The 26,935-nt window shown below is 36.2% G+C and overlaps 1 protein-coding gene across 11 annotated transcripts in view; it reads right to left on the reverse strand.

Annotated features, from left to right (window-relative positions):
- Window positions 1-26,935, reverse strand: part of dnc (phosphodiesterase dunce) — a 768,665-nt gene that overhangs the window by 172,447 nt on the left and 569,283 nt on the right. The window contains exon 1 of one of the 11 annotated variants that reach the window (XM_074172549.1): window positions 16,347-16,874. The exons of the other annotated variants lie outside the window; for them this stretch is intronic. Within the exon in view, the coding sequence (XP_074028650.1) occupies window positions 16,347-16,480 (134 nt within the window). The 5' untranslated portion in view covers window positions 16,481-16,874. Of the gene's footprint in view, window positions 1-16,346; window positions 16,875-26,935 lie in introns of those variants that run through there. 11 annotated transcript variants of the gene reach the window in all.

The following is a 26,935-nucleotide window of genomic DNA, read 5'->3' on the forward strand; positions in this document are numbered from 1 at the left end:
TAAATTGATTTGGGGATTGCATGTTCATCATTAGTTCAACAAGCAATTTGGAAAAGATTTGGATTGTGATTTGTTATCAAAATGATATTTTCACCGATGTTTCCTCGGGGTAATTTCGTGACAGGCCTTGATCACTTGGGAAATTCATTTAAATTATGTTTCAAACAAACCCGCCTAGAGGGGCTTATGTTGATTTGGTATAGATTGGACGTTAAATCCCGGAACGAATTTCAAAAAAGCAACTTGATTCGAATGAGGAGCAAACATTTAATTTGGATGTTTGTCATTGAGTTATGATGCACGATTAGTTATTGAAAAAAGTGGGAAAGGGAGGAAAGAAATAACTACAATAAAAGCTTCTCATGAATATATGTACGGCATTCACTTTTTCCAGTAACAAAGTAGGAAAAAACTCATTCGGAAAACTACTTTCATATGAACTTCGAATTATTTTTTCCATGCAGTTTCGTTATGGTATCAATCATAGGAACGATACACAATATCATAAATAGAAGATTACTGATATAAAACGTTAACCTCAATAGTGTTCTTTAAAGTTTCAGGACAAACGAACAATATCAAATTACTCAACAGTGAAACTCCTTTCGCACATATGATTGAACGAAAATCATATTTTTTCCATTCAGTTTGTTCTAAAAACATCCTTTGTTGAATTGAAACATATTATTTTAAAGAATGCGTCACAATGGGATATATGAAAGAGAATTGATACAAAAAGTCACTTACATAGAACACAATCACTTTGAAGGTGTACTTCGAAGTTTCGAGACAAAAACTTGTCGTATCACTTCACCAGCACGCTTTTGCATAACATCATAATACGAAACGATCAGTTCTTTCATAACATCAAGATTTAATGTCACCGAAAGAAACAAATTTGATAATACTAGTCATAGGAATTCCGTTTAGTTCGAAAAGGGCATATTTTTAGGATAGATTGATTTTTGGGGTATCAAAACCTGTGGGAAATTTTTCATTAAATTATAATATTCCGTTCATGTACAAAGAACAAAAGTAGTAGAGATGTGAATTAACTTCTGAACATATTTTTCGTGAATCAAAACAAACTGATACATATCAAATCTGAGTTTTTTCTAAAATAGATGTCCAAACATATAGTCTAAGAGCTGGTGGGAGATCGATTTTCACCAATCAGATAACTTGATGACACATATTTTTCATCAAATATAATTCATTAACTAACATGTCTATATAACTTGCCTATCAAAAAGGGTTCAAACCTATTTTTAATTGGATTGATTTCAATAAAAATTTTTTCATCACCTTCAATCTTTTCATAACCGAATAAATTTCAGCTGAACAGATAGTTTTAGGCAAGCCTAGGTAGGCTTGCCTAATCATTTCTGTGCATGGCTACCTGGCAAGCAGATGTGAGCAGGTAAGCCGATATAGGTAACTACACGGATCTATTAACTAATCGAAATTGATATCATCGGCATCTTACATTGGTGAAACCTGTAGACCTCTTTTTACTCGTATTAATGAACATTTATAAAAACCTGGCAAATCTGCCACCACTTAAAATTTCACAATCATAACTTCAGTCCCAATATAAATTCCAAAATATTACATAAAATAGATGAAAAACAATCCCTTAGACTTGACTTGTTTGAAGAGTTGGAGATTTCCAAAGAACTTTCCAATAATGACCATTGTTTGGATACTCAAGTAAACTTAACCAGAGATTTCCTTTCCCATCATAAAAGGATTATGATTTATTAATTAATCAAATTTATTACTAATATATTTCATTCTATGGCTTCTCCATAACATAATTATTTTAAATCCATAATGGATCAATCCTCAAGTTGGTGCCATTATTTTAACATGACACTTGACACATCCTGTCTCAAGTTGTCCTTCTTCATATAATACTTTGACTGAACCACATGGCCTCAATCCAAAAATGTATTTTCTTGGCTATAAGCTTATTTTGTTTTATATAATTCAAATATTACAAATATGCCATGTACTTATTCTGATACTTCCTGTTGCCTGACAAGTAAGTAATCTCAAACAATTTTCCAAATTTTTTAAACCTTAAAAATAAAAAAAAAACTGCAACTTCAATTTTCACTAAACTTCCTTTTCAATTAGATCACTTACTTTCAGGTGAGCACTGATGATGACAAAAGTCGAAAGCGCTTTGCAAGAATTTCAAAAATTATTCACTTTAATATAAAAAAACTTCTTCGATATTTTTAGGACCTGTATCTCTATTTTTCATGTTTTTGAACTTGTTGATTGATTGATTGATTAAAATTAATTCAAATGAAAATAACTATGAAAAGTTTTCGATCGGCAAGTTATCACAAGTATGTTTGTTAATAAATTATATTTGATAAAAAATAAGTTATTTGATGGGTGTAGGTCGATCTCCCACGGTCTCCTCCACTAATATATTTTCAACGACTTTCGACTAGAACAGTACATGATAGATGTTAATTATACCTTCTCCTTGGACAAAGAGTCAGTGAGAATGAAAGTGCAAAGTGACGAAAGATGTGAATGTCTAAAAATTGTCCATGAAAATAAACTTTTGAAAACGTTGAAAATTCCGTTAGATATATAAAAGTCTTCATTAGAAATGTGAAAAAAATTCAACTGAATGGAGTTTCGAAAAAGAAGGAAACGAAATAGTTAAAACAAAATGTTTCATTTTTTTTTCAAATCAAATCCCTAAAACAAAGCATTCGTGATTCATCAACACCCGATAGTGATCGCTATCTCGATCTACTATAGGTCTCATATCAATCAAGGAGTGACAAATCTGGTAACCGTAAAGGTCAATAAATACTGCATCATCTTTCAATCATCTGCTGGTCTATATACTATTGAATAATTCATCAAAATAAAATCATCTGAAACATCAAACAATCCTTATTCTACTATCGAATTAGATAGCACTGGATTGAGTGATACATAGTCACCTCAATACATGTGCGTGTACGTTTCGAACAAAATTTTCATCAGCAGGTGGTTATAAGTTCGGCTCAGTTCGTAAACAAATTTACAGGTAATTGTCACTCACGCTCAGGTGTGTAGGAAGTCAAAAATACCGAAAAACAGTGTCTTCTTTCAAAAAGAAAACGACGAGTTTTTGCGGTTTCCTGAAATGTCAACTCAAGTCTTGATAACATGTCTATTTCCTTCGACTACCCTCTATATAATAGCTTCTAAAAGGATTCCAACCCACAATATGTGATACTGAACTGAAACTTATAAACGAAACTTTTCATATTATGAAATATAGAACCTTTTTTCATACAATATCGCCAACAAGGTCGCTCCCAATTAGTCAAACTTTGTGAACGAGTATAGCAAATTTCATACTTCAAACACAAAGTGTAGAGTGTATGACCAGAAAACCTTCAATTAGAGTAACTTTTTTGAAAACAATGTCAGCAAAAACAGAAAACAGACAGGAAAATTTCACAAAACACCAGTTACACCACGTAGAATACATAGCTGAACTTTTCAATGGCTAATTATGTTCCGCCAGATGGAAAAATAGACAGTTACATTCATTAACTGATGTACAATGGGGCTCAAAGCGACATGTTTCGCTTCTGATCTCATCCATTATGATTTTGATTGGTGATTCCTTCTCGGCTACTCATTTTGTTCCATCGAGAATGCTTTGATATATTGGTTGTGAGCAAATGTGAATTGAATAACCCACAATTCTTTTGAAAGAGAAGTCCTAATTCCAGACTGATTTATTTTTTATCATAGCAATCAGTATTCGACTCTTTATGTTTTTTATAAAACAGATGTTAGTTACTAACTATGACAGATGATTACGAATGCTGTTTGATTGATTCATTATATTCAGATTGTTTTTCTTATTGTACATTAGTAAACTGAGAGGTGATTTTTTGGGACTGATTCATTCCCATACATACAACTGTCATGTCTTACATAGACCAATCTGCTGATAGACTAGTAACACACTGATTTTTTAACTAGACTTCAAGTGCCTTACGAAATCGATGTCAAAAGCTCAATATCTCCGGAACTGTCAAAAATACGATGAATGCTTTCATCTATTTTTTCTATAATAAAGTACCTACTATACAATAAATTTTCAATGCCAGTTATCAAATTGTGCATTCAGATTATAACGTTTATGAAGCGAAACTATGATGCAGTGGAATACCACGTTTTTTCTTTATCATGACTTTTTCTACAAAAAAAGAATGAGCTATGATCTGAAGTAATAACCTTCTGTATATCGTGAAATTCTCTTCGAAAAACTGTAGGCACTCTTTTTTTTTAAATTACTGGAGTTTTATCCCAACACGGATATAATAATTTCAAGTCATACAATTCTGTTTTCTACTTCGATAAGTTTGTTGGGGGTTGAAATTGGAATCAATATGTCTTGGCACAATCATGTCGCTGGAATTGCAAAGGCTGCTTCTCAAAATCTTGGAACAATGTTCCGAACTAGAAAACTGTAAACAAATCTAAAGCGAATGAACTTCAGACGTTCAAGCCAGTCTCGATATACCTACACAGTAGGTTTAATGCACTGACGCCTATCAGAAAATAACTATTACCCTGGCTAATAACACGAAGGGCGTTAAATTATATCCGACAGGCGTCAGTGCAGGAATCTTCACAGTTTCAGTTGTATTGCCAATTGCATATGCAATTGGCATATGCAATTGGCAGTTGTCGACCTTCAATTCTGGAACGAGCACACTTGCAGACCGGTTTCGGGCTTATTAGCCACTCATCAGTGCAAGATAGTGATCATCATGGACCTAAAGTCAATGATATTCCACAATTGAAAATAGGTGGGAGGTCATCTTGAATTTAGACAGGTTGGAGCCTGGCTCCCTTACCCTTTGGACTGATGTTTGCCAGAAGGACAAACGGGTCATAACTGATGTAATGTTGATGATATGGCGGCGTGAGTGTCCTCAGACATCAGCACCGTCCTTCACGGTGTACCCCTGCCTGGCTGGGGTGAGTTGGATGAAAAGTTGTTCATCTTTCAACGGAAAATATAGGGGCCTCATTCGACAGAGTGTCGGGGGGCCTTCTATATCGGGAGGGGTCGTCTACAGTGACCTGACATCTAGTGGACGAGGTACTAACCAACTGCACATCCGTAATTTGCCCGATTCCTCTGCATAAGGAAGGAAAACTTTCTTATTAGTCAGAGTCAGAGACTGGCTTGAACGTTTGAAGTTCATTTGCTTTAGATTTGTTTACTGCCAGTCTTCAAGCATAGCCCACTGACTGGAGACGCGAACACCACGTGCAACCTTACTAGCCTGAAACTTCGAAGAAAGGTTGGAGATTTGTCTCTCTTCAATAGATACTTTCACGGGAGGAGTTCAAGTGACTTGGCACATCTAATTCCACCAAGAGCGGTACATATCAGAAATACGCGACGGACTGTGGCTGCTCATCGTTTTGAAGGTTCAACTCCTCGAACTTCACTATTTGTGAACTCTCTCATCTGGAGGACTGCGTTTATGTGGAATTGGGGTAAAACTAACCAGGTTCAATTCAATGCCACAAAAACCCATGCATCGGCTTTCTCCAAGAAGATGAATATCTACTAACCGGATATTATAATATCCGTTTGGGGATGATTTAATTGGACCTCATTTTCTACCTCCTAGATTAGATGGTGAGGCATACGTTCAATTTCCAAGAGAAGTGCGTCCAGTACTTAGTTCCTTTGGGCGTCAGATGGGATATGTTTTTTATCCATGATGGTGCTTCCGCCCATTTTAGTCAAGTAGCACGTCAGCATTTAACTGAAACATATGCAAATCAGTGGATAGGTCAAGGAGGACCGGTCGATCCCTGTATCTCTATCCTCTCGATTTCTCTATTTGGGGCCATTTACAGCATTTGGTTTATCGTACTCCTGTTCGCGATGTAGAGGACTTAAGAAACCGCATCATCGATGCATGCAGGGTAATCAGAGAGACTCCAGGAATATTTGAGCGAATACGTGGCTCAATGCGCCGACGTCTAGACGCATGCGTAATGTCTGAAGGTAGACATATTGAACATTTACTATGATTTCTACATGTTGTGTGTTTTGTTATTAATAAATTAGTTTTGTTTATTACCCTTTAATCGTTTGATGCAGGTACTAACTACAAAATAACAATTAATCCAGCTCGCATTTATGACGATGTATCTCTGTAGTTGTTCGTGAAATAATTTTTTGCTGCGAACTGGTTTATTTTGGGCAAAAAATCCAAGAAACATTTTTTGTTTAGAATGGAACAGGTTATCGAAAATGAATTTTCAAATGGTAAACAAATAATAAGTTACATTGGAAATAAATTTTAGGGGTTGTGTGTTTCACCCCTTACAACCATGGGGTAAACCAAATAAATTACTGGCTAAGTGTCTTTTTGGTAGTACAAAACGTCAGGTTAATTTCAATATTGTAACTTTTGTAGTGCTTGTGAAAAAAATTGTTACACAAATTTTATGTACTCCTTTTAAGGGGCTGTATCTTAACAAGGGATGCTCCAATGAAGTTTCTTTATATGAAAAATCCTATTTTTTTTTTCGATGAGAAATTACCTACTCAAATGTTTTACACTTATTCAGTTACACCCTCTATATGTACAAGAGAAAAAGTTGAAACCATAAAAAATATCACGAAAAATTTAGTATATATTTTTTTCAAGGAAATAACACAAGCACTACAAAAAAATCCTTGAGGCGCTCTAAGAGCGGTGCCTGTGCGAAAATAGCGATTCACGTTGAATTTGAATCACTGAAGACTAAATTCATCTGAAAAACGTTCTCAGGAAGTTTATTACACACACACACACACTCGCAATTCTCCAAATGAAAGAGTTCTTGAGCATTGAGGTTCGAGGTGTACTGTATTGAACCTCAAAACGAAGAGCAGCCAATGCACTTTGTTTCATATCTCTTAGTACCGTAGTTTTTCCGTAATTAATTATTAAAAATCGAATGTGGTGGAGTGATGATGTCACGCCCCTATTCCCGCTTCCTGTTGGATTGACCAATAGGAACAATATAAATAATCAACATTGCCAAACCATAAAATTTACGAAGCCTTTAATTATCAATTTAATTATGGAAGTGTATATGAACCCGTTAACGTTTCCATTAATGAAAAAATCTCCACATGGAATAAAATATACACGAAAATTCATTTTTGCAAATAAGTTATATATCTAATATCAGTACACGAAGTCGATAGATCACAAAATATTTACCAAAACTATGATTTTATGCATTATTTAATAATATACAGTTATGAAAATCAAAAAATATAGCAAACTGGATTGAAGAATCATTTCAAATATTCAATTTATTCTGCAATCCTCAATCTGTATAACTGCAATTTATTATAAAAAAAAATATTTCTACATACATACATCTTTCTAAATTTAAGCGTTATAGGCTCGTTTGGGTAATCTGTTGAATCTTTTAAAACTGAAAGGAAGGTTAAATGAGGTCAAGTATAGACAGAATTGATTGTACTCGAACTGATCCAACAAAAGCTTCTGAGATAATAATGCCATTAATCATATGATAAAATTCAATTGATTTTGTTTCATACTTTCAGTAACAGGATCAACTCCACATAATACTTTCTGTGGAGAATACTTGGAGTTGAAATAAAAACTCTGTCATCTAATTCAATATTTTCGTTCCATTTTCATTTATAGTCACTTTTTGAAAGTCTTGGGAGAGTAGAAGGATTGTAGTTCATTCTTTTCAACACTTTCACCGATTTTTTTCTCATCATTTTATCCTTTGGGAACCTTAACTCATTATATGAAATAACTCACTTATAAAACAATGCGCTTTTTGTTTTCACGTGCCTTTTCGCACAATTAAATTCAAATATATATATCTAAAATACTTATATCTGAATATAATAAGTTATAGCTAAATATAATTCTAAATAGAATTGAACAAGTTGTATTTTCAAATGATTTTCGAATGTCCAGGAACCCTAATAAAATAAATCAATTATGTATTCATGCCACCCACCAAAAAATGAAAAATTCAACGTTACAGGTATATTAGCCATATTGTCATACAGTCAGCCAGCGCCTTCTGTAGTGTATGCGACGATGTGCTCTTTCTAATGTCAATGGTTTTCACAAACTTCGTATTTTTGTTAAAATAATTTCAAAATGAATGTTGAGCCCAGTTTTGTTAAAGCTGACTCCCGACAGCTTACCTAGAGTCGATTTTGAAATGACCGATAAATTTTACTTGAAACATTTGCAATACTTTGGTACCGAAATGAAGAATGAAAAATTGAAACAGTAGGTGGTATATTTAGTAGGTCCCTTTTATTTATATGACATTCATTTCCGACTTTGTCTTTTATCGAAGGATGAAAAGTTTTGATTTAATCTTTATTCTATCTCGGCCAAGGAGCAGTATGGTGACTGAAAAGAGAAGCAAAAATATGTACAGTGAAATGTAGAATTACTCCAGAACATATCAATCTGAATATAACCTGCAACAATATTTTTCGGAATGTAAACTAATGACACGGAATATGCAGCAAAATAGGTACCCGCCAAGACCTACCTTTTACAAAATGACGTTCAGTAATTATATAATTCTAACAGTTGTATCCACACCGAGTTGACAACAATAAAAAGAAAAATGGCGTCCGTCAAATTGGATCATCAGATCTATGATTGAATATTAAAAACCAATACAGTTGGCAACTCTGCTCTAGTCACGATCAATTTTATTGGTCAGCAGACACGCGGCCAATTTGAATTCTTGCTTTTCGACTTATTCTTTTTTCTGCAAATATAAAGAGATTTTGGGACCGATTAGGTTTGATAAGTATAATACACCCCTAACTCGATCAGTCTATAAGCAAACCAGTATCATTTTGCATAGCATGAAACAAGGCCATTGAACCTGGTTACTTTCACTTCAATTCGAAATCACCTCTAGATCCTCATTGCTGCCGGTGAAAATGTGCATCTGGACCATTCACAAGGGCTATTGATGGATTATTAGAAATCACTGTGACTATCTTCAGAAGTTTATTTTTTGTAGAAAATTATTTCTCTTTCACATTGTCGAGTTTCAGTAATACATCCTGGTCTGGATCAGAGAGAGACGTCTACAATTCACATCAGAATTACAATCACGAACGAACATTATGTAATAACCTACTTGGCGCCCTCTCTTCCAAAAATATGTAAATGAAGAGCAGAATATTCGATTGGCCTACAACACCCACACACCATTTTACATATTACGAGAATGTAATCACTTCAATATGCAATGGGGAACTCTCTTATCGAATCAATTCAATTTCTCCGCTTCAACAGATTCAAGATCATCCATGTCGAAAGCAGAAAATTCAGATACACGAGAAGAGAATTTTAACGTTTCCTTTGCCTTCTTAGAATTAAAATAGAAATGAAATTTATTTAATATCCTATGAGTTATTCTGTTTTCATTTGTTTGGGATACACAAGATCTTTTTATTAACTTTCTGCCAAAACATTCAATTACATTTGATCTTAACGAACTCCATTTTCAAATATATATATATATATATATATATATATATATATATTGTATATATATATATATATATATATATATATATATATATATATATATATCCATATATGATAACATACATGGTATATTATTGACTATGATAAAGCTACTGTGATAGCGAAATATGACCTGATATTTCAGAGTAAGTTTTTGAAGTTCAAATCGTTAGGTGTAGTCTTGTGAAAATACACTAACATAATTCGGAATATTTTCAGCTCCAGAGCATTTCATTGTAATGATTCGTAAAAATCATGACAAGTTATGTTACACCACCTCCAGAACATTTTTGTTTCATTTCATTATAATAGTAATTTGAATCATGATGACTATTACTACCGGACAAATTTCTACGTGATAAATTGATTACCTGAACTATTTTCCTCTCTAGGAACAACAAGCCTGGAAGATAAGCATTACAATATTTACCTGAGCCTTCATTTTACCTACTTCTGGAATCTGTTTCAGTTACCAATTTCTCCGTTACAAACTTAATTCAATATAGGAAAACGATTCAAATCTAATTGATCATTGAGCAAAAATCCCGAAGTTTTACATTTATTAATTCCCAAGCATTCTAATAAGCTTGAGTTTTGGTCCTTACTTTTCCAAATGCAACACGTCATAATCATGAATGAACTCTGCCCATCTGTCGAAAGATGGTTCGCAAATGTTGAATTGATCTCTACATTCAAAATACAACTTATTTGCTCTTTCATTCTTTTGGAACAACTTCTTTCGGTTTGTACCATACAAATTTTGGACAAGAACAATCAATAAAAGCTGAAACTATTTACAGCAATTATTTGAGAGTCATTGGTACCGTCTATATTCAAATACACTGATTTGGACCGCATTCATCTAAAGTATATCAGAAAAATATTAATATATTTCAAAATTCCTGTATGGGGTTCATATATGATATTAAAAAAAAAAAAACAAATCTCACAACGAAGTATGTTGGTTGGCTGAACATGAATAAAAGGAGACTCCTTCATTTAGCATGTTCGTAAAACAAAGTTATTCGGTGTTCGAAACGCCACCCTACTTGTCAAATGAAATTTAATATAGAACAAATGTCCACAATGTCAATGGAAGGTTCGAAGGACTGCCAACACCCCCTCCCTTCCGAACTGAATATTGCAAATTTCAAATGATCTCTCAGTTATCTAATCTGCTACGTCATCTGCTATTCCCAAAATATACAACATTATGATCATCATTTATGTGTATCGCCATTAATTGTTTACTTTGTCAATATCTATTACATGATGGCGAGAGATCGCGCAGGTATAGATTCTGCCAACTAAATGAATATTGGATTACGATAAGCTCCTTGCCGGCCAGTGTCCTATATATAATTAGTTTTAATCATGGTAGCTAATGGAACATGACTTCCTTGTAATTTCTTTTCATATTTTATTTAGTATCATAGGTAGTGATACACTTCATTAGAATATTATTTAATGATACATTCTTGATGCCTGGTTTTTTGTTAGACGATGACATTTTTTCTGAAAAAACAAAAATTATTCAGACACTGCCAAAACAGTATTGAAGGACAAGTAATTGAACGCCTCTGTATGAAGCATTTGTATGTCTTGCAAGTGCTATAGTGGGGATTACATTGAAAATGAGTTTGTGCACATGGGGGCGGGCTCGCCATCACGTTTGACGCTTACTGTACTCTGTGACGTGTTTGTGTGTTCAACTCACTGAATATTATTGTGCTATATGTAATTTTATAACATGAATAAAATTTGTTTTAATATTATTATTATATCAGTTGAAAAGGAATTTGACTCTAAAATATACTTCATTATTAATTTGTCAAGAAGTTTCCAATTTTATATTGGCATAATTCAGTTCATGATCGTAATCTACTTTTAGAAATGTGCTTCATTCGTTTAGAGTCACGGTGAAATTTTTGAAATAAATTGGAATATACATTGTTTTGGTTGAGTCTGGACAAAATTGAACTTTTACCGATGCTGAGTTTTGTTGTAATTAATGTGTATCTGATTATAATGAAGACGATTATCATAATTATTATTAAAAAATGAGTGACATTTTCAAAATTTTCTATAATGAAATGAAAACTTATGAATAATGAAGTCACTCACTTAACATTCACTCATTCATCTCTGTTTCTCTGTACTAGTAAGTCCTAGGAAGCTGAAATTTGGTATATATAGAAATTTCATTCATTCATTTTCATTGCCTTTACTGATGACTACACAATATTATACATACAAATTAAAATCAAAACATGATACCAGGAAACATGGAGATGTAAAAATTATACTTCCGTATCCAAAATGTAGAGTGGCATGTGTCAGAAGCTTAATACACTGTTGAATAATTTCCTTAGTATATTTCTAAGTCCATTGAAAGTTGAAATGACGATGTGAAAATAGTTTCGGATATCTATCAAATATATCGGTAGAAAACGTTTTCGACTTATTCTGAGTGTCTTTATGTTTGAAGAATAAAAATGAACATGAAAGAGTACATTGTGAAATAATTGGCGAACACGAAATGGTGTGAACATTATGGCGGAGGAAGAGGTCATTATATGGCGAAGGCGCAAAGAAAATGTTTGGGCCAGATTATAAAAAATTAAAGGATAAAGATTCAGAGGCAGTTATAAGTCAATAGAATATGTTATTGAAATGAAATCCTCACCTAATCAAATCATATATTGCAAACAAAAAATTATTTCCTCAATGTATGTTTCCTCAGCAAATAGTCGGATTTTTCCTCGAGTTTTATTAAATAGGTCTAGTCTCTAGTCTTATTGAATAAGTCGGTAGCCAGGCGGTTCCACGAGGGTGCTTTGTTCACTCACTCGAATTGACTGCCGTGTTGGTCGGTGGTTCAAGCCCTAGTATGAACCATCGATTTTCACTTGCTATCGTCCAACCCTTGTTAGAAATCACACGTTTAAAGGTGAGACCTCGTTAATCCTCAACTCGCACAAGTTTCGACTTCTGAGGGTTGTCGTTCGTAGGGGTACGTCAGCTGGTTAATAGAAAAACAGATTTCAAACAGATTTTTTTTAAACAGGTGTGACCTCAGTAACTAGTCGAACTATTGTGACATTTTTTCAGGAACTAGAAATGAGGATCCACATAATTATTATTTGAGTATCCCAAATAGGAGCCTTTCGAATTCGAAATATTTTTCCTTTCGAATTGTTTACTTTCATTTTAAGTCTATACGACTGATAAAAAAGTTGTGGACAATTTTGTTTGGGAAATAGAGAAGAACCGATTTTATGATTATACTCAATAATGTATTTGCAGAGTACTAAATCAAAATTTTATATTACAAATCGAACAATCTGTTTGACGCGATTTCATGAAGATCAAATGTAATTGTTTCTGAAACTACATCCTTCGAAACAATGTATTACTTTGCTTTCTATAAAAGATAACAAATAAATGAAGACAAAAATGTAGGAATGGATAGAAAGCTTTGTGTTTTATTTATTGATGAATTAAAAAAACTGCACGATGACAATAAATACAAAAAATCAATAAAAAAAAATAGGAAAAGGAAACATAGAATTCTCTCAGACAGAGTTTTCATATTTCTCAATAAGTAACTGAAAATCTATATCGATTCAATGGCAGTAATTTTAACACAAACTATGTTCTGTGACAAAACCACGTAAATGTTTGTTATGACTTCGAATACTGAAATTATTTTTTCAACAGGATAGTTATTAACCTGAATGCCTATAGCATTTTGAATATCAGGATTTTCAATATCAACAAGGCGTCTGGTCCTGATGAACTGCCCGTCATCGTACCTGAAAAATGTGCCAATGAACTCGCAACAGCATTCTGCAGACTTTTCAACCTGTTTTACAAGTAAGGGGTTTTTCCTTCTTATTGGAAGATTGCTCGCGTTCAGCCTATTTCCAAATAGGGCAAAAAAAATGCTTCCAAATAACTGTAGACCAGTCGCTTCGCTATCAGTGATATAAAAACTCATTGAGGAAGCCGTAAACCGCCATATCCTAGGAAGGCTTTAATATCTTGAGCAATCATCAATAAGGCGACCTTCTATCGTATGTCACACATATTTGGAATAACGCAATCAGGAAACATGGAGAGTCGAAAGCTGCTGCGCATTATATTCCTAAGCCCTCTGACCGTGTACGGTATGAGGGTTTGTTGGCTAAACTTCGATGCTATGACTAGTTGAATCATTTCTGTGCATGGACCTCTAGCTTCCTGAAAAAAGGTTCCTAAAAGTGGCCTCCCAAGCTAAGGTTCAAGGAATCGTGCCGACAGCTAAATGGCCGCAGGGTGATACGCGGTTACGAACGATCCCCTTGGGGAACCGGGCGAAACCTCATTGTAATCAGCCTTCCTCTGGTGATGCGGGGCTCTGCCAGAGGTGGCCTAATCTTCCCTTGCTACTCGTGGGAACACACATATATGAAACAAACATTTACAACAATAAAAAATCTCGAGGCTGGAAGGAATTGCTCACCTCTATCTAGGGCGGTGGCTAGGGATGAACAGAAATGTCCACCCCAATGTACGATCGTCATCACGTCGTGATGTAATACAAATGCGGCGCATTTGCAGCGTCGAGGCCAAAAGGAGAAAGAAAGCAAAAGAGGTAGGAGTTGTAGCAACTATAAGTGCACCCTCCTCCTCCCCCACTCCACCTCCAACAGCAAGAGCACTTCAGCAGCGGGCGCCAAGATTTCCGCCTTGAATAAAGGCAAGGAACCGGTAGTCCCTGAAGGAAAGCGCCCTGGCTTGGACACCTCCATTAGGGGAACCCCAGAAAGGTTGAAGAAGCCGCGCAACGACAGTAATGTCGCTGCACCTCCCAAAACCTTCGCGAAAGCCGCCGTGAGATACCTCAATATTGTCAAAGAGAGTGTGTATTCGGAGAGTATTGGCCTACATCTGCCAATATAAAGGAGATATTTCCTAGTGACCTGTCCACCTTCCTGGAAAATTCAGGATAGACGATGACCTACGAAGACAACTTCTCGTGAGGATGGATCACATGTGGCCTGAGTGCTGTGGATATACCCTCACTCTCCCTACTATTTACATACATACTTACAAGTGGCCATGAATGGATACCTCTCGAATACTTTTTTATTGTGAATCAACGACCTATTGGAAAAAATCAAGAATAACGACCTATTGGAAAAAATCAAGAATCCAATATATTGCACACATGTCTCCTCATTTCATTTAGATTCCAGGACATCAGCTATAAATTCACATCTTCACCGGCAGCAGGAGTTTGCATATTTCAATGACAATCTAGAGTTGATTATGAGTTGGGATCAAAATAACCAGGTTCAATTCAGTGCCACAAAAACCCAGGCATTGGTTTTCTCCAAAAAGATAAATGTCTCCGAACCGGATATAATAATATTTAAGTTAGTTACTGAAGATGACTGTCGCAGTTGCCGTTGAAACGTTTGGAGATTGTAACCAAAGAAGATCACGGCAAAACCCGAAAACCCACCAAAACATTGACGCCAGCCGTGAAAGTCTACATTCGAATATAATAATGTCAGGACAGACAATTCCGCTTTCTGCTCAAAAAAGTTTGTTGGGGGTTGAAATGGACACCAATATGTCTTGCATTGATCATGTCGCTGGAATTGCAGAGGCTGCTTCTCAAAAGCTCATAACTCTGTTCCGAACCAGAAAACTGTGCACACCTCAGAAACTTTTGATGCTTCATAGAGATCAGATCAGACCTTCTTTGGAATATTGTTCTCATGTATGGAACTCTGCCTCTAAGTATATCCTGAAGCTGCTGGATTCCATCCAGAAAAGAGCCATCCGCCTGTTTGGAGACACGAATATTACTTGCAACCTTCATAGTCTTGAATATCGCAAAAAAATGGAGATTTGTCTCTCCTCTATAGATACTTTCACGGGAGGTATTAAAGTGACTTGGCACATTTTATTCCACCAAAAGCGGTACATATCAAAAATACGCGACGAACTGTTGCTGCTCATCGTTCTGAGGTTTAACTCAGTACGCCTCGGAATTCACTGTTCCAGAACCTCCATTTGGAGAACTGCTTTATGTGAAATAAACTTCCTGAGAACGTTATTTCTAATGAATTTAATCTCCAGCACCGCCACCGCTCTTCGAGCGCCTTGAGGATTTTCTTGTAGTGCTTGTGTTTAAAAAAAAAACTTATGCTGAAAGTGAATTGCGAGGAAGAAGATAAAAATCATTCTCGTTGTGTTCAAAAGTAAATTCAACTATTTGGCGGAGGAGGCGAAGAGAAGGGTCATAAATTTCACCCTAGCATAGTTAGAATCGATAATAGAGATGTCTCGCTATGAAAATTCGGCACACACAACGAGTAGAAATATTTTGAATATGTATTGAATTGAAGACATCCAAACTGTTATTCTGAAATGGCTTGATAAATTTGACAATTTTTTAAATGTAGTAATAGAAATATAAATTTTACAAAATCAATAATTTGGCGGAGGTTTCGGTATCAAAGATTTATCATCCCCGTTAAAAAGCTATTTTCAAGCCATTAGCCATTTTCGAAAGTTATTGATAAGGCAAATTTTGAACTGTAAATAGAGAAGGGGATATTGCATTATTATAAGCTGAAAAAATATTTTAGGATCATCGTTGTTTGGCAAAATTATAAGGGATAATAGCCAACACATATAATTGGACTGAAGTCTGAAAGGTCATAATAAATAACAAAAACTTACTAGTCGCGATTACTCCTGTCATCCCACAACTTATGCCAGAACGTGAGTCGGGACGACTTTATCCTGAGCACAGACGTAGAAAGGGTCCTGGGAAGGGAAGGTTGGTGCTCCAGTTTGTTAGGAGGAGATGCCATTAGTAGGGACGGGCTGGAACAGTTCCCAAGGGACGATCTAGACAACGACCCTCGGTGACTGGCTACAGGAAGGGGGGAAACGGGAGAGGATCCTGAAGAAGAACTGGGACTCTCCGAAGCTGCCACTTTGGTTAGTTCACGGGTACACTGGACGAAGTATTAATGTCTTTAAGTTCACCGGTTTGCACTATTGTCATGTTCACTGTTCCAATTTCCACATACTTTTATTATCACTTTTCCGGAATGTATTGATCATTTTATAGTGGTATCAGTTTTTTGTATACGTCATATCGACGGATAAAATTAGTAGCGTTCCGGATAATTGATACATTAGTTTGTTGCGGTGAAGGGAAATTGCATGCCACTCAAAGTTTGACAGCTATTAAGTCAGGTTTAGAAATATATTTGTTGTGAAAATCACGACATGAACGACATCTACTGATTAGGTTTATTGAGATATTTTCAGAATAATCAGAAAAGTCACTTATGACTTTTATGAATTCTAACATACTGAATTTTCAGAGCTTATGGGTTTCATTTTTATTAGTCAGTGGGCTATGCTTAAAGACAGGCAGTAAAAAAATCTAAAGATATGAACTTCAAATGTTCAAGCCACTCTCGGATATACCTACACAGTAGGTTGAATGAACTGACGGCGTTGGATTATATCCGACAAGCGTCAGTGCAGGAATCTTCACAGAAAATTTTCTGCATATGCAATTGGCAATACAACTGAAAGAGTGGACCCACAATTTTGGAACGGGCACACTTGCAGACCGGTTTCGGGCTCCTCAGCCACTCGTCAGTGCAAGATAGTGGCCATCATCGATCTTAAGTCAATGGTTGAGGGTGAGGAGTAGCTAAGGAATGGCTTGGCTAATCTAAGGAGTGGATTAGGAGCCCGAAACCGGTCTGCAAGTGTGCCCATTTCAAAATTCAGGGTCGACTCTTTAAGTTGTATTGTCAATTGCTTATGCAGGAAATTTTCTGCACTGACGCCTGTCGGATATAATCCAACGTCGTTCATGGTATTAGCCGGCGGAGTAGTTGTTTACTGATAGGCGTCAGTCCATTCAGTCTACTGAGTAGATATATCCGAGACTGGCTTGAACATTCAAAGATCATTGCTTTAGATTCATGGGTTTCATCTGATTTGTGTTGATAATTATGTTAGGATGTGAGAAATAAAAAAAATTAATGATAATTAAAATAATTATAATATAAACCGATGACCAACTTTATTCATTCGCTAAAAATGAAAAGGGGAAGTGTCACTTTTAAGTGACCAGGCAATATTATACAACAAAATATATACCTAGAACCGAATTGAAAGTTTACAGAAATTTCTACTAGTGAATGTTTCAACTTCTGTTTGAGTCGTAATGATGAATTTCTGTAGAGAACCATTGCACTATCTGTAGTTGGAATATACTTTATTGCCTGAGAGGCTATCTGATTGACGAAGTGACGAAGTTGATAATACAGTTTGCCAAACAGAGGTGTTGTGGCTTTCGTTTCTCCATAGCGGAAAACTACCAAAGGAAGAAAGAACGCAATTGAATTCAATATAAACTCTTTATGAAGATGCGTAGGTCACAAAAGAAGTGTTCTTCTATTGAATATATACATTCTTCCATATTTAGTGAAGCAATAAAACACTGATCGATTCGCAAAAAACTTCAACAAATATGTTTTGTTCAGTACTTCCAGTATATTCACTCGAATTGTTTTTTTTTTCTATCTTTCAACCACTGCTCCGCGACCATCTACGTTTCTGTCAACATTCAACATCGGTCAAGAAAAAAATACTTGAAAGTAAGCCATCGGTGGTCGAGAAGTCTGGACAGAAAGTAGGTAGAGGCCTTTAGGTAAACGCTTCTTCATAAGGTGGTACATCACCACATTACTTTAAACCTATATCTTATGACTAGAAAGGCATTATCTACAGTTTTGTGCTCGCAAATGTACTAAAACTCAAATTCAATGTATCATAGACTACGGTACCACGGTGTTGCACAACAAAAGAGCTGATGATCCTGTCAAAAAGACAGTAGCTCCACCTTACAACTTTTGTATGCCAACGATGCGTTGCTGATAAAGTAACCACCTCTGACCTATTCCTGAAAAAGTGGTGACATTCAGAAACATTTCCAGAAAAGTAGGTAACCAAACGCCAACCGAGTCACTAACAATTATTGGGTGGTAACCTACTGCTATTGTTTCGTGTCGATATGTTTCCAAAGTGACCACAAATTCATAGTATGTCAGGTAATCGCTGTCAAAAACTACTACGGCGAACATCATCAGTGGTAGGTGTATTGATGGAAAGACGAAGGTTCCATCTGAATGAGCTATGTGTTCACTCGCATTTATAATTTCAGAGGATGGTAGGGATGATCGTGTGGATGGTGGAGGGACCAATGGTGCAAGATATGGGCGGGGGCCCATGCAAATTCTCTCTCCTAATTGGCCTGCACTCTTGCTGGAGTGTTCCGATTGGTACGCACTGTTACAAGGTTGTTCTGATTATTACTGGAGTTTTTCCCAACACCAAATCGTTATTTTTAATACCTCGACACGTGTTTCGATCACCAAGTGATCATCTTCAAAGAGGCGTACCAACCATACCGGTATGGTTGGTACGCCTCCATTGACGGTGGATTGATGACATAGTCATCAGCCAGTCAGCTGTTGCTTCAATTTCGAGATATAATCTTCGGCCTCGCAGTCAACGCACATACCACTGATGATGTCTGCCGCAGTAGCAGACAAAACATTTGATACTTTAGATTTCATTCGACCACGGTCTATGAGCCTAGATTTCGTTCTCTACAACTTGAGTAATCTATAGTTTTTCGTAATGCTGTGCGGATCTGAGTTCCCAGTAAACTCTCACTGAACTACTGCTATTCAATTAGGATATTCAGTTAGGTACATGAAGTTTTTAGCGTTCAAGTTTTCTCATATTTTGTCATCAATATTCTTGACCTATATTATGTTTCCCGCTATAATCATCATAAACATTTCTCCACCACTCAACCCTTATCGTCGAACAACCTCCGTTTGAAGTTTAGCCGCTATTATTTCGAGTTTGTAAATCCAATTATTTCGGGGTTCCAGGCAAATTCATCCAGCGTGAGCATGGATGGAATTACGTAGTAAGAAAATTCTTGGATCATTTTCGTGACCTCATTCTGCAGCCAGCGTAATTTTCGAGAGCCCACTAGAACTGAAAATTAACAATAGAAAATTCCTCGGAGATGAGTGTTTTTCCAGGCAAGTATATGACAAAGTGATATGACAACGACGTCATGTGGAGAATGTACAAAGGAAAGGTCTACGAATGAAGTTTTCACAAGGAGGGTATTTCAATGAATTGAGAATAATTGTGTTCTTGGCAAATGAGATGAAATCCGAGCAAAGCAGAGTTTGGGGGAATTTTTCAAGGACCACAAAACATTAAAGGGACGGTCTTTTAGTCTTGTCTGATTATGAGTAGTATGCCTTTGAGAAACGTTAATTTTTTGACAATATTATCCTGATAATTTTCGTCGTCTTCCAATAATTGACTGAAGCAGGAGATATTTCTTTCAGATATTACATTCAATGATTTGGCTTTTGATATTTTATAAACCATGATTTTTTTTGTAAATGGTTAGCTTTTATTCAAAAATATGAAATGTGAGTATGATGAATATATCTCAGTGGGATATAAAATCAAAAAGATGCATCATGAGAAAGAGATCCAGATGTAATCAATTCATTAATTCAATAATTTCTCGTGGCTGGTTAATAAACTCACCCTAGTTTCGATGAATTGATTTCAAAATATTGATGAATCAGCATTATTGAACCTATTCTCCAGAACAATTATATATATATATATATATATATATATATATATATATATATATATATATATATATATATATATATATATATATATAATATCTAGAAAGGTTAATGCAGTCAAGCTGCTGGAAAATAATTCCATGAAAATCAAAAAATAAATAGATAAGTACTCTTTGATCATTCCCATATTGATTTCAATTTAAGAGCCACCGGTATACAGCTGTTTCAGCCTATTGGGCATCGTCAGTACCGGCAGGCGGTCCTCGATTGAAGACAAAATGAGAAAAAACCAAGAAAGTACTTGATAAAAATAGTTGCGTAAACGCAAGCGAAACATAAGTGGAACCACCTATTGGTGTGACACCCAAGTCAACTTGCCAAGTTTTTATGTCAGTGTTGGTGGTTTGACCAATCAACCGACAACTGCGGTAGCAGAAATTTGGGAAGCTAACCTGAAATGCCATCGGAAAACGAATCCACATGTTTCTAGAAATGATTTGAAATCTAGAAAGGTTAATGCAGTCAAGCTGCTGGAAAATAATTCCATGAAAATCAAAAAATAAATAGATAAGTACTCTTTGATCATTCCCATATTGATTTCAATTTAAGAGCCACCGGTATACAGCTGTTTCAGCCTATTGGGCATCGTCAGTACCGGGCAGGCGGTCCTCGATTGAAGACAAAATGAGAAAAAACCAAGAAAGTACTTGATAAAAATAGCTGCGTAAACGCAAGCGAAACATAAGTGGAACCACCTATTGGTGTGACACCCAAGTCAACTTGCCAAGTTTTTATGTCAGTGTTGGTGGTTTGACCAATCAACCGACAACTGCGGTAGCAGAAATTTGGGAAGCTAACCTGAAATGCCATCGGAAAACGAATCCACATGTTTCTAGAAATGATATGAAATCTAGAAAGGTTAATGCAGTCAAGCTGCCCGGTACTGACGATGCCCAATAGGCTGAAACAGCTGTATACCGGTGGCTCTTAAATTGAAATCAATATGGGAATGATCAAAGAGTACTTATCTATTTATTATATATATATATATATATATATATATATATATATATATATATATATATATATATATATATATATATATTGAGAGTGAACTTCACTCATTCCAGTTTTGAGTACAGTGCTTCTCAAAAGTAACGAATAATTGTGTGTAATTGAAATGTGATTGGAAAGTGGAATTTTGTCATTAACCAGTTGACGACCTCCCTACGAATGATAATCCACATACGTCGAAATTTGTGCAAGCTGAAGATTATCGAGGTCTTACCTCTTAGCGTTCGAATCCTTGAGAATAAATCTATGAAATCGTTGATGAAAATATTACAAAAAAATTGTATTTTCAACTTCGCATTCTTTCAACCCCAATTAGTAGAAATTTCAAAACCTAAGTAATTGGATATCGGAGTCACGGAGTCTCTTTCTTTGGATATTACTGTTGATATAAATTGTGATGTCCATGAATCGCTTTTCCCCTGTGAGTTAATGTCTCACAGCCACAGCAACTTTGCCGAAGATGTCTATAAAAGGACAGTATCCAATAAGTAGTTTCGAGGCGATTGCTGCTATGTTGAAGCCATTCTTCAGTTCTTTTCTCAGATCATCTCTTCATGAAGGTTTCCTCGTGTGGTATCCCAGATATTTTTCCCAGTGCTATTTATGTATTTTTTTCCTGAACAGCCTCAATTGATACCGCAATCAAATATGGTGTTGATGATCCTTGCTTGACACCCTCATCAGCTTTCAGGCTTTCTGTATCTTGACACCCAGTATAGAGCCAATCTACTGCTACATCAGTCTCCTTTTCCACGCTTTGCGTTCAATAATTCTTCATTAAAGCCTGATTATCTGTGGGAATACCAAACACCTCATTTCTGTGAAGCTTCAAAATAAAATTTCCTGTGAATTTCTCCATTCCGATCCTATCCTTCGTAAATTAAGGCATTTTCCAATCAGAATTGGTTTCTACTTCCGTTTTTCTAGTTATACCTAGGTGTTAACTGGGTAGACTCAAAAGTGTTTTCGATGCTGCTGTTGGTGTAATTTTTATTAATGAAAACAACAAGCGAAGCTTTGCATGCTGCCTAGTCGCTTGTTTCATTTTGGTCATCAGCTCAAGTTACATGTCAAACTATGCAATATATTTCTGATCAAATGACCAAACTTCGCTCTATAGAAGGAGTAAGTTCATGAACGCAACCATAGACATCACATGGGCGATTACGCCCCTTTGGATTGAATATTGTTACGCCACTGTCTCCCCACTATACCACCTCTATACGTGACGATCCGATAACGTAGTGTGATGTCACATTATCACCTTGGGAACATGTATTGAATAGAAGAAAATTGTGTGGGAACATAATCTAAAATATCCTGGAATGCTAAGGATTTAGCGATAATTATAAAGAATATATGAAGCCGTGTTCCATCTGAATCAATTATTGATATTGTTGAATTTTATCAAGCGACCAACTTATTATTTGGGAACACATACAATGAAGGAATTTTTCCTTCTCGTTGGAAGATTGCTCGCGTTCAGCATATTCCTGAAAAGAGCAAAAAAAAACTTCCAAATAACTATAGACCAGTCGCTTCGATATTACTGATATCAAAAATTATGGAGAAAGCTGTAAACCACCAAATACTTAAATACCCACATCGGAAAAGTCTAGGGATATTTTTTAAAATGGCAATAATTTTTTTTTTAGATCGCTTTAGGGAAAAAAAAGTTGACGGGTGATTATTAAACGAATGTAACTTGCAACAAAATTTATTGAATGGTCAAAAATACTGACGGCGCATATAAGCAAAACTGAAAAAAAATATGGCTCTTCTTTGGCACCCCGAAAAAAAATCATAATACAAAAAAAAATTGAAATCAGTACAAAGTATGGCCTCCACGCTGGTTTATTACGGCCCTACATCTATCGTGCATCGACAAAATGAGATTGTCAATGTCTTGTTGAGATACATTTGCCCATTCAGCGATTAAAAGATCTCTCAATTGAAACGTTGCGTGAATGTTCCCCATATGCGGAGTAATTCTTCGTTGAAGCATGTCATGAACCATGTCTCGATGAGATTCAGGTCCGGTGATTGTGTTGGCCATGGCAATACATCAACTCCTTCGTTGGTGAGCCAGTCAGTCACTAGACGCGCGACATGTGGACGAGCATTATCGTGCATTAGGTGGAAGAATAACGTTCATTATTTCCAGGTCTTCTCCACAGTCTTACTCGACGAGAATCTGGATGAAATCCAAATCTGGATTCGTCTGTAAACAAAACTGTGGCCCAATCATTTGCATCCCAGTTTTGATGTTTTTGACACCACTCTAATCTTTTACCGCGATTGCCTCTCGACAAAGGTGGACATCTAAGTGGCCTTCTGTTGTGGAGACCTTCTTCATGCAGTCGATTTCTGACAGTATCACGACCAATGGTTACCTGCTGCAACACGTTAACCAACTCAGGTGCTGTGATTGTCGGTTGTCTTCTTGCGGTTAAGACCAAAAATCGCTGCAGTTGTAGCGCGTCCTCGCCCTGGATGTTGTTCGGCTGGACTGCCAGTTTCACGGAAACGCCGCCACAATCGACTGATAACACTTTGGGAGACCCCCAAACGAAGAGCTACATCATTTTGTCGCATGCCACCTTGAAGAAGCCCTACTGCTCTATTCATCATAGCCAATGGTAAGTGATGACGTTCCATGTTAAAGCACAATATTTCCAATTTAATTGCTGAGCAAGAACTGCATAGGATGTACAAACTCGACACTTTCAGATTATTCATTTTAGCCGAAAACCTACAGTTTGTAAAAAATTTGATAAAAGATTAGTTACCGTTTTTGCAGGCTTTGTTCAACCCATAGAAATCTACAGGGTGGTCGAGTGTACCATTTTAATCGAAATTAAACGACCTCATGCATTTATTTTCATGATATTTAGTATGTTATAAAAATATCCCTAGACTTTTCAGACGTGTGTATTTGGGTGGCTTTACGTCTTGAGCTATCATCAATATGGCTTTCGGAAACAAAGATCAACAGGCGACTGTCTATCGTATGTCACCGGTATTTGGAATAACGCAATCGAGAAACATGGAGAGCCAGAAGTTGTTGCGCTTGATATTTCTAAGGCCTTTGGCAGGGTATGCTGCCAAAATTTGATGCTATGGGTTGATCAGATAATTTTCGTGTACAGCTCTTCAGCTTCCTAAGAAAGCGGTCCTTGTGAGTGGCCTTCGATGGTCATCTCTCGAATACTTTTACCATCAACGCTGGTGTTCCACAGCGTTCCATATTGTCACCAACCCTCTTTGTATTGTATATCAACGACTTGAATATTACTCGAGTTTTTTCCCAACACCAAATCGTTATTTCAACACCTTAACACATGTTTCGATCACAAAATGATCATCTTCAAGGGGAAGGTCAAAAGTTCAAACAGTTTGATATTCCTTCTGGAGATGATCACTTGATGATCGAAACACGTGTCGAGGTGTTGAAATAACAGTTTGGTGTTGAGAAAAAACTCTAGTAATATTCATTACTACACCAAAGGTTCCAAACAAAGGTTCCAAAGGTTCCAAACAAAATGACTTATTGGAAAAAACGAAGAATCCAATGTATTGCTTTGCTGACCACAGCACAGTTGTCTCGTCATTTCATTTGTATTCCAGGAGATCAGCTGCGAATGCACATCTTCACCGGCAGCAGGAGGTTGATTATCTTAATGGGGATCTAGGAGTGATTTCGAATTGGGGTAAAACTAACCAGGTTCAATTCAATGCTACAAAAACCCATGCATCGGCTTTCTCCATGAAGATGAATGTCTACTGACCGGATATTATAATATCCGTTTGGATAATTCCGCTTTTCGCTTCGATAAGTTTGTTGGGGGTTGAAATGGACACCAATATGTCTTGGCATAATCATGTCGCTGGAATTGCAAAGGCTGCTTTTCAAAAGCTAGGAACACTGTTTCGAATCAGGAAACTGTACACACCTCAGCAACTTTTGAAGTTTTATTGAGCTCAGATAAAACCTTCTTTGGAGTATTGTTCTCATATATGGAGTTCCGCTCCGCTTTCCGGCTGATTGGAGACGCGAACAACACTTGCAACCTTGATAGTCTGGAACATCGAAGAAAGGTTAGGGATTTGTCTCTCTTCTATAGATACTTTTACGGAAAGTGTTCAAGTGACTTGGCACATTTGATTCCACCAAGAGCGGTACATATCAGAAATGCGCGACGGACTGTGGCTACTCCTCGTTTTGAGGTTCAACTCAGTACACCTCAAACTTCACTATACCAGAACTATTCCATTTTGTAGAACTGCGTTTACGTGGAATAAACTTCCTGATAACGTTTTTCCAATGAATTCAATGTCCAGCGATTCAAATCCAATGTGAATCACTATTTTTGTACAGGCACCGTTCTTAGAGCACCTTAAATATTTTCCTGTAATGCTTGTGTTTCGTCGTCCTTGAAAAAATTAAGTACCAACTCAATTAAAAAAAATGTTTCATATCTTCTACGATAAATGCGTACACCTTTGAAGTTTACTATTGAAAGTGGCTCATTCTTGAAATTGATAACGCATTTTGCATCCTAATTATGAATGTTTCGAAAACAGATCCCGTATAAAATATGCACCATACCTATTTGAGCATGAATTGGGCCATAACATCTGTTTACTGAGAGGGGAATATACAGGAACTATGTAATTTAAACGCCTCGCCATACACGACACGATCACAGTTTGAAGCCATCCTGCTCGTATTAACTCGGGCACAATTGCAACATAACTTGTTTGCTGATTACATTGAGGTGAACCACATATATGCGTTGATTCTCTCTTGGATAACAACGTCCACTCATGTCGGTGATGAAAATTACTGCTCATTTTGAGTAAGAGTACGAAACATTGGTATTACTCGTGGAACCAAACTGTAACGAATATCTCCAATACAGAAACTAATCTGAATATTTAATGAACCACTACTTAGAAGTCCAAGTGCCTGAAGTCCGTTGATAGTTGTTTTTACACGTGTGAATAGTATTTTCAATTTTATATATTTTATATTTCTGGGATTTGTTACTCCCCATATCTCAAAGAACCGGCTAATTGAGTTTATCTCAATGCTTGGATTTCTTCACACGAAAGAAAACTTTGAATGGACATGAAACCAACGTGATCGAATTGCAATGAAATAATAAAGTGCACAAAGTCTGTATAAATCCATAAGTTTCCCCGTATTTCAGTCATTCATTTTAAAATATTTTCTCTAACAGAAATATTCAGAGGCAAGTTAAATGGTGCCATCGAATTTCCTCTAGATGGATAACATATGAACAATTATGCAGCAGACAATGTGACTCCTTGTCGTTATAATCTATATGCACTTTCGAATAACAGTAGGGCTACTTACATCGGACATTATACAGCATTCTGCAGTCATCCCTATACTGGCACTTGGCACGATTACAATAATTGACACGTGTCACCAATTTCAACAAAATCGCTTGTGAGTGGAGATGCATACATACTCTTTTATGAAAAGGAGGAAACGAGTTCACA

The sequence above is a fragment of the Leptinotarsa decemlineata genome, unplaced genomic scaffold (assembly GCF_025532065.1).
Source record: "Leptinotarsa decemlineata unplaced genomic scaffold, Ldec_3_MD MMD2_tig00000133_RagTag_RagTag, whole genome shotgun sequence".
NCBI classification, from domain to species: domain Eukaryota; kingdom Metazoa; phylum Arthropoda; class Insecta; order Coleoptera; family Chrysomelidae; genus Leptinotarsa; species Leptinotarsa decemlineata.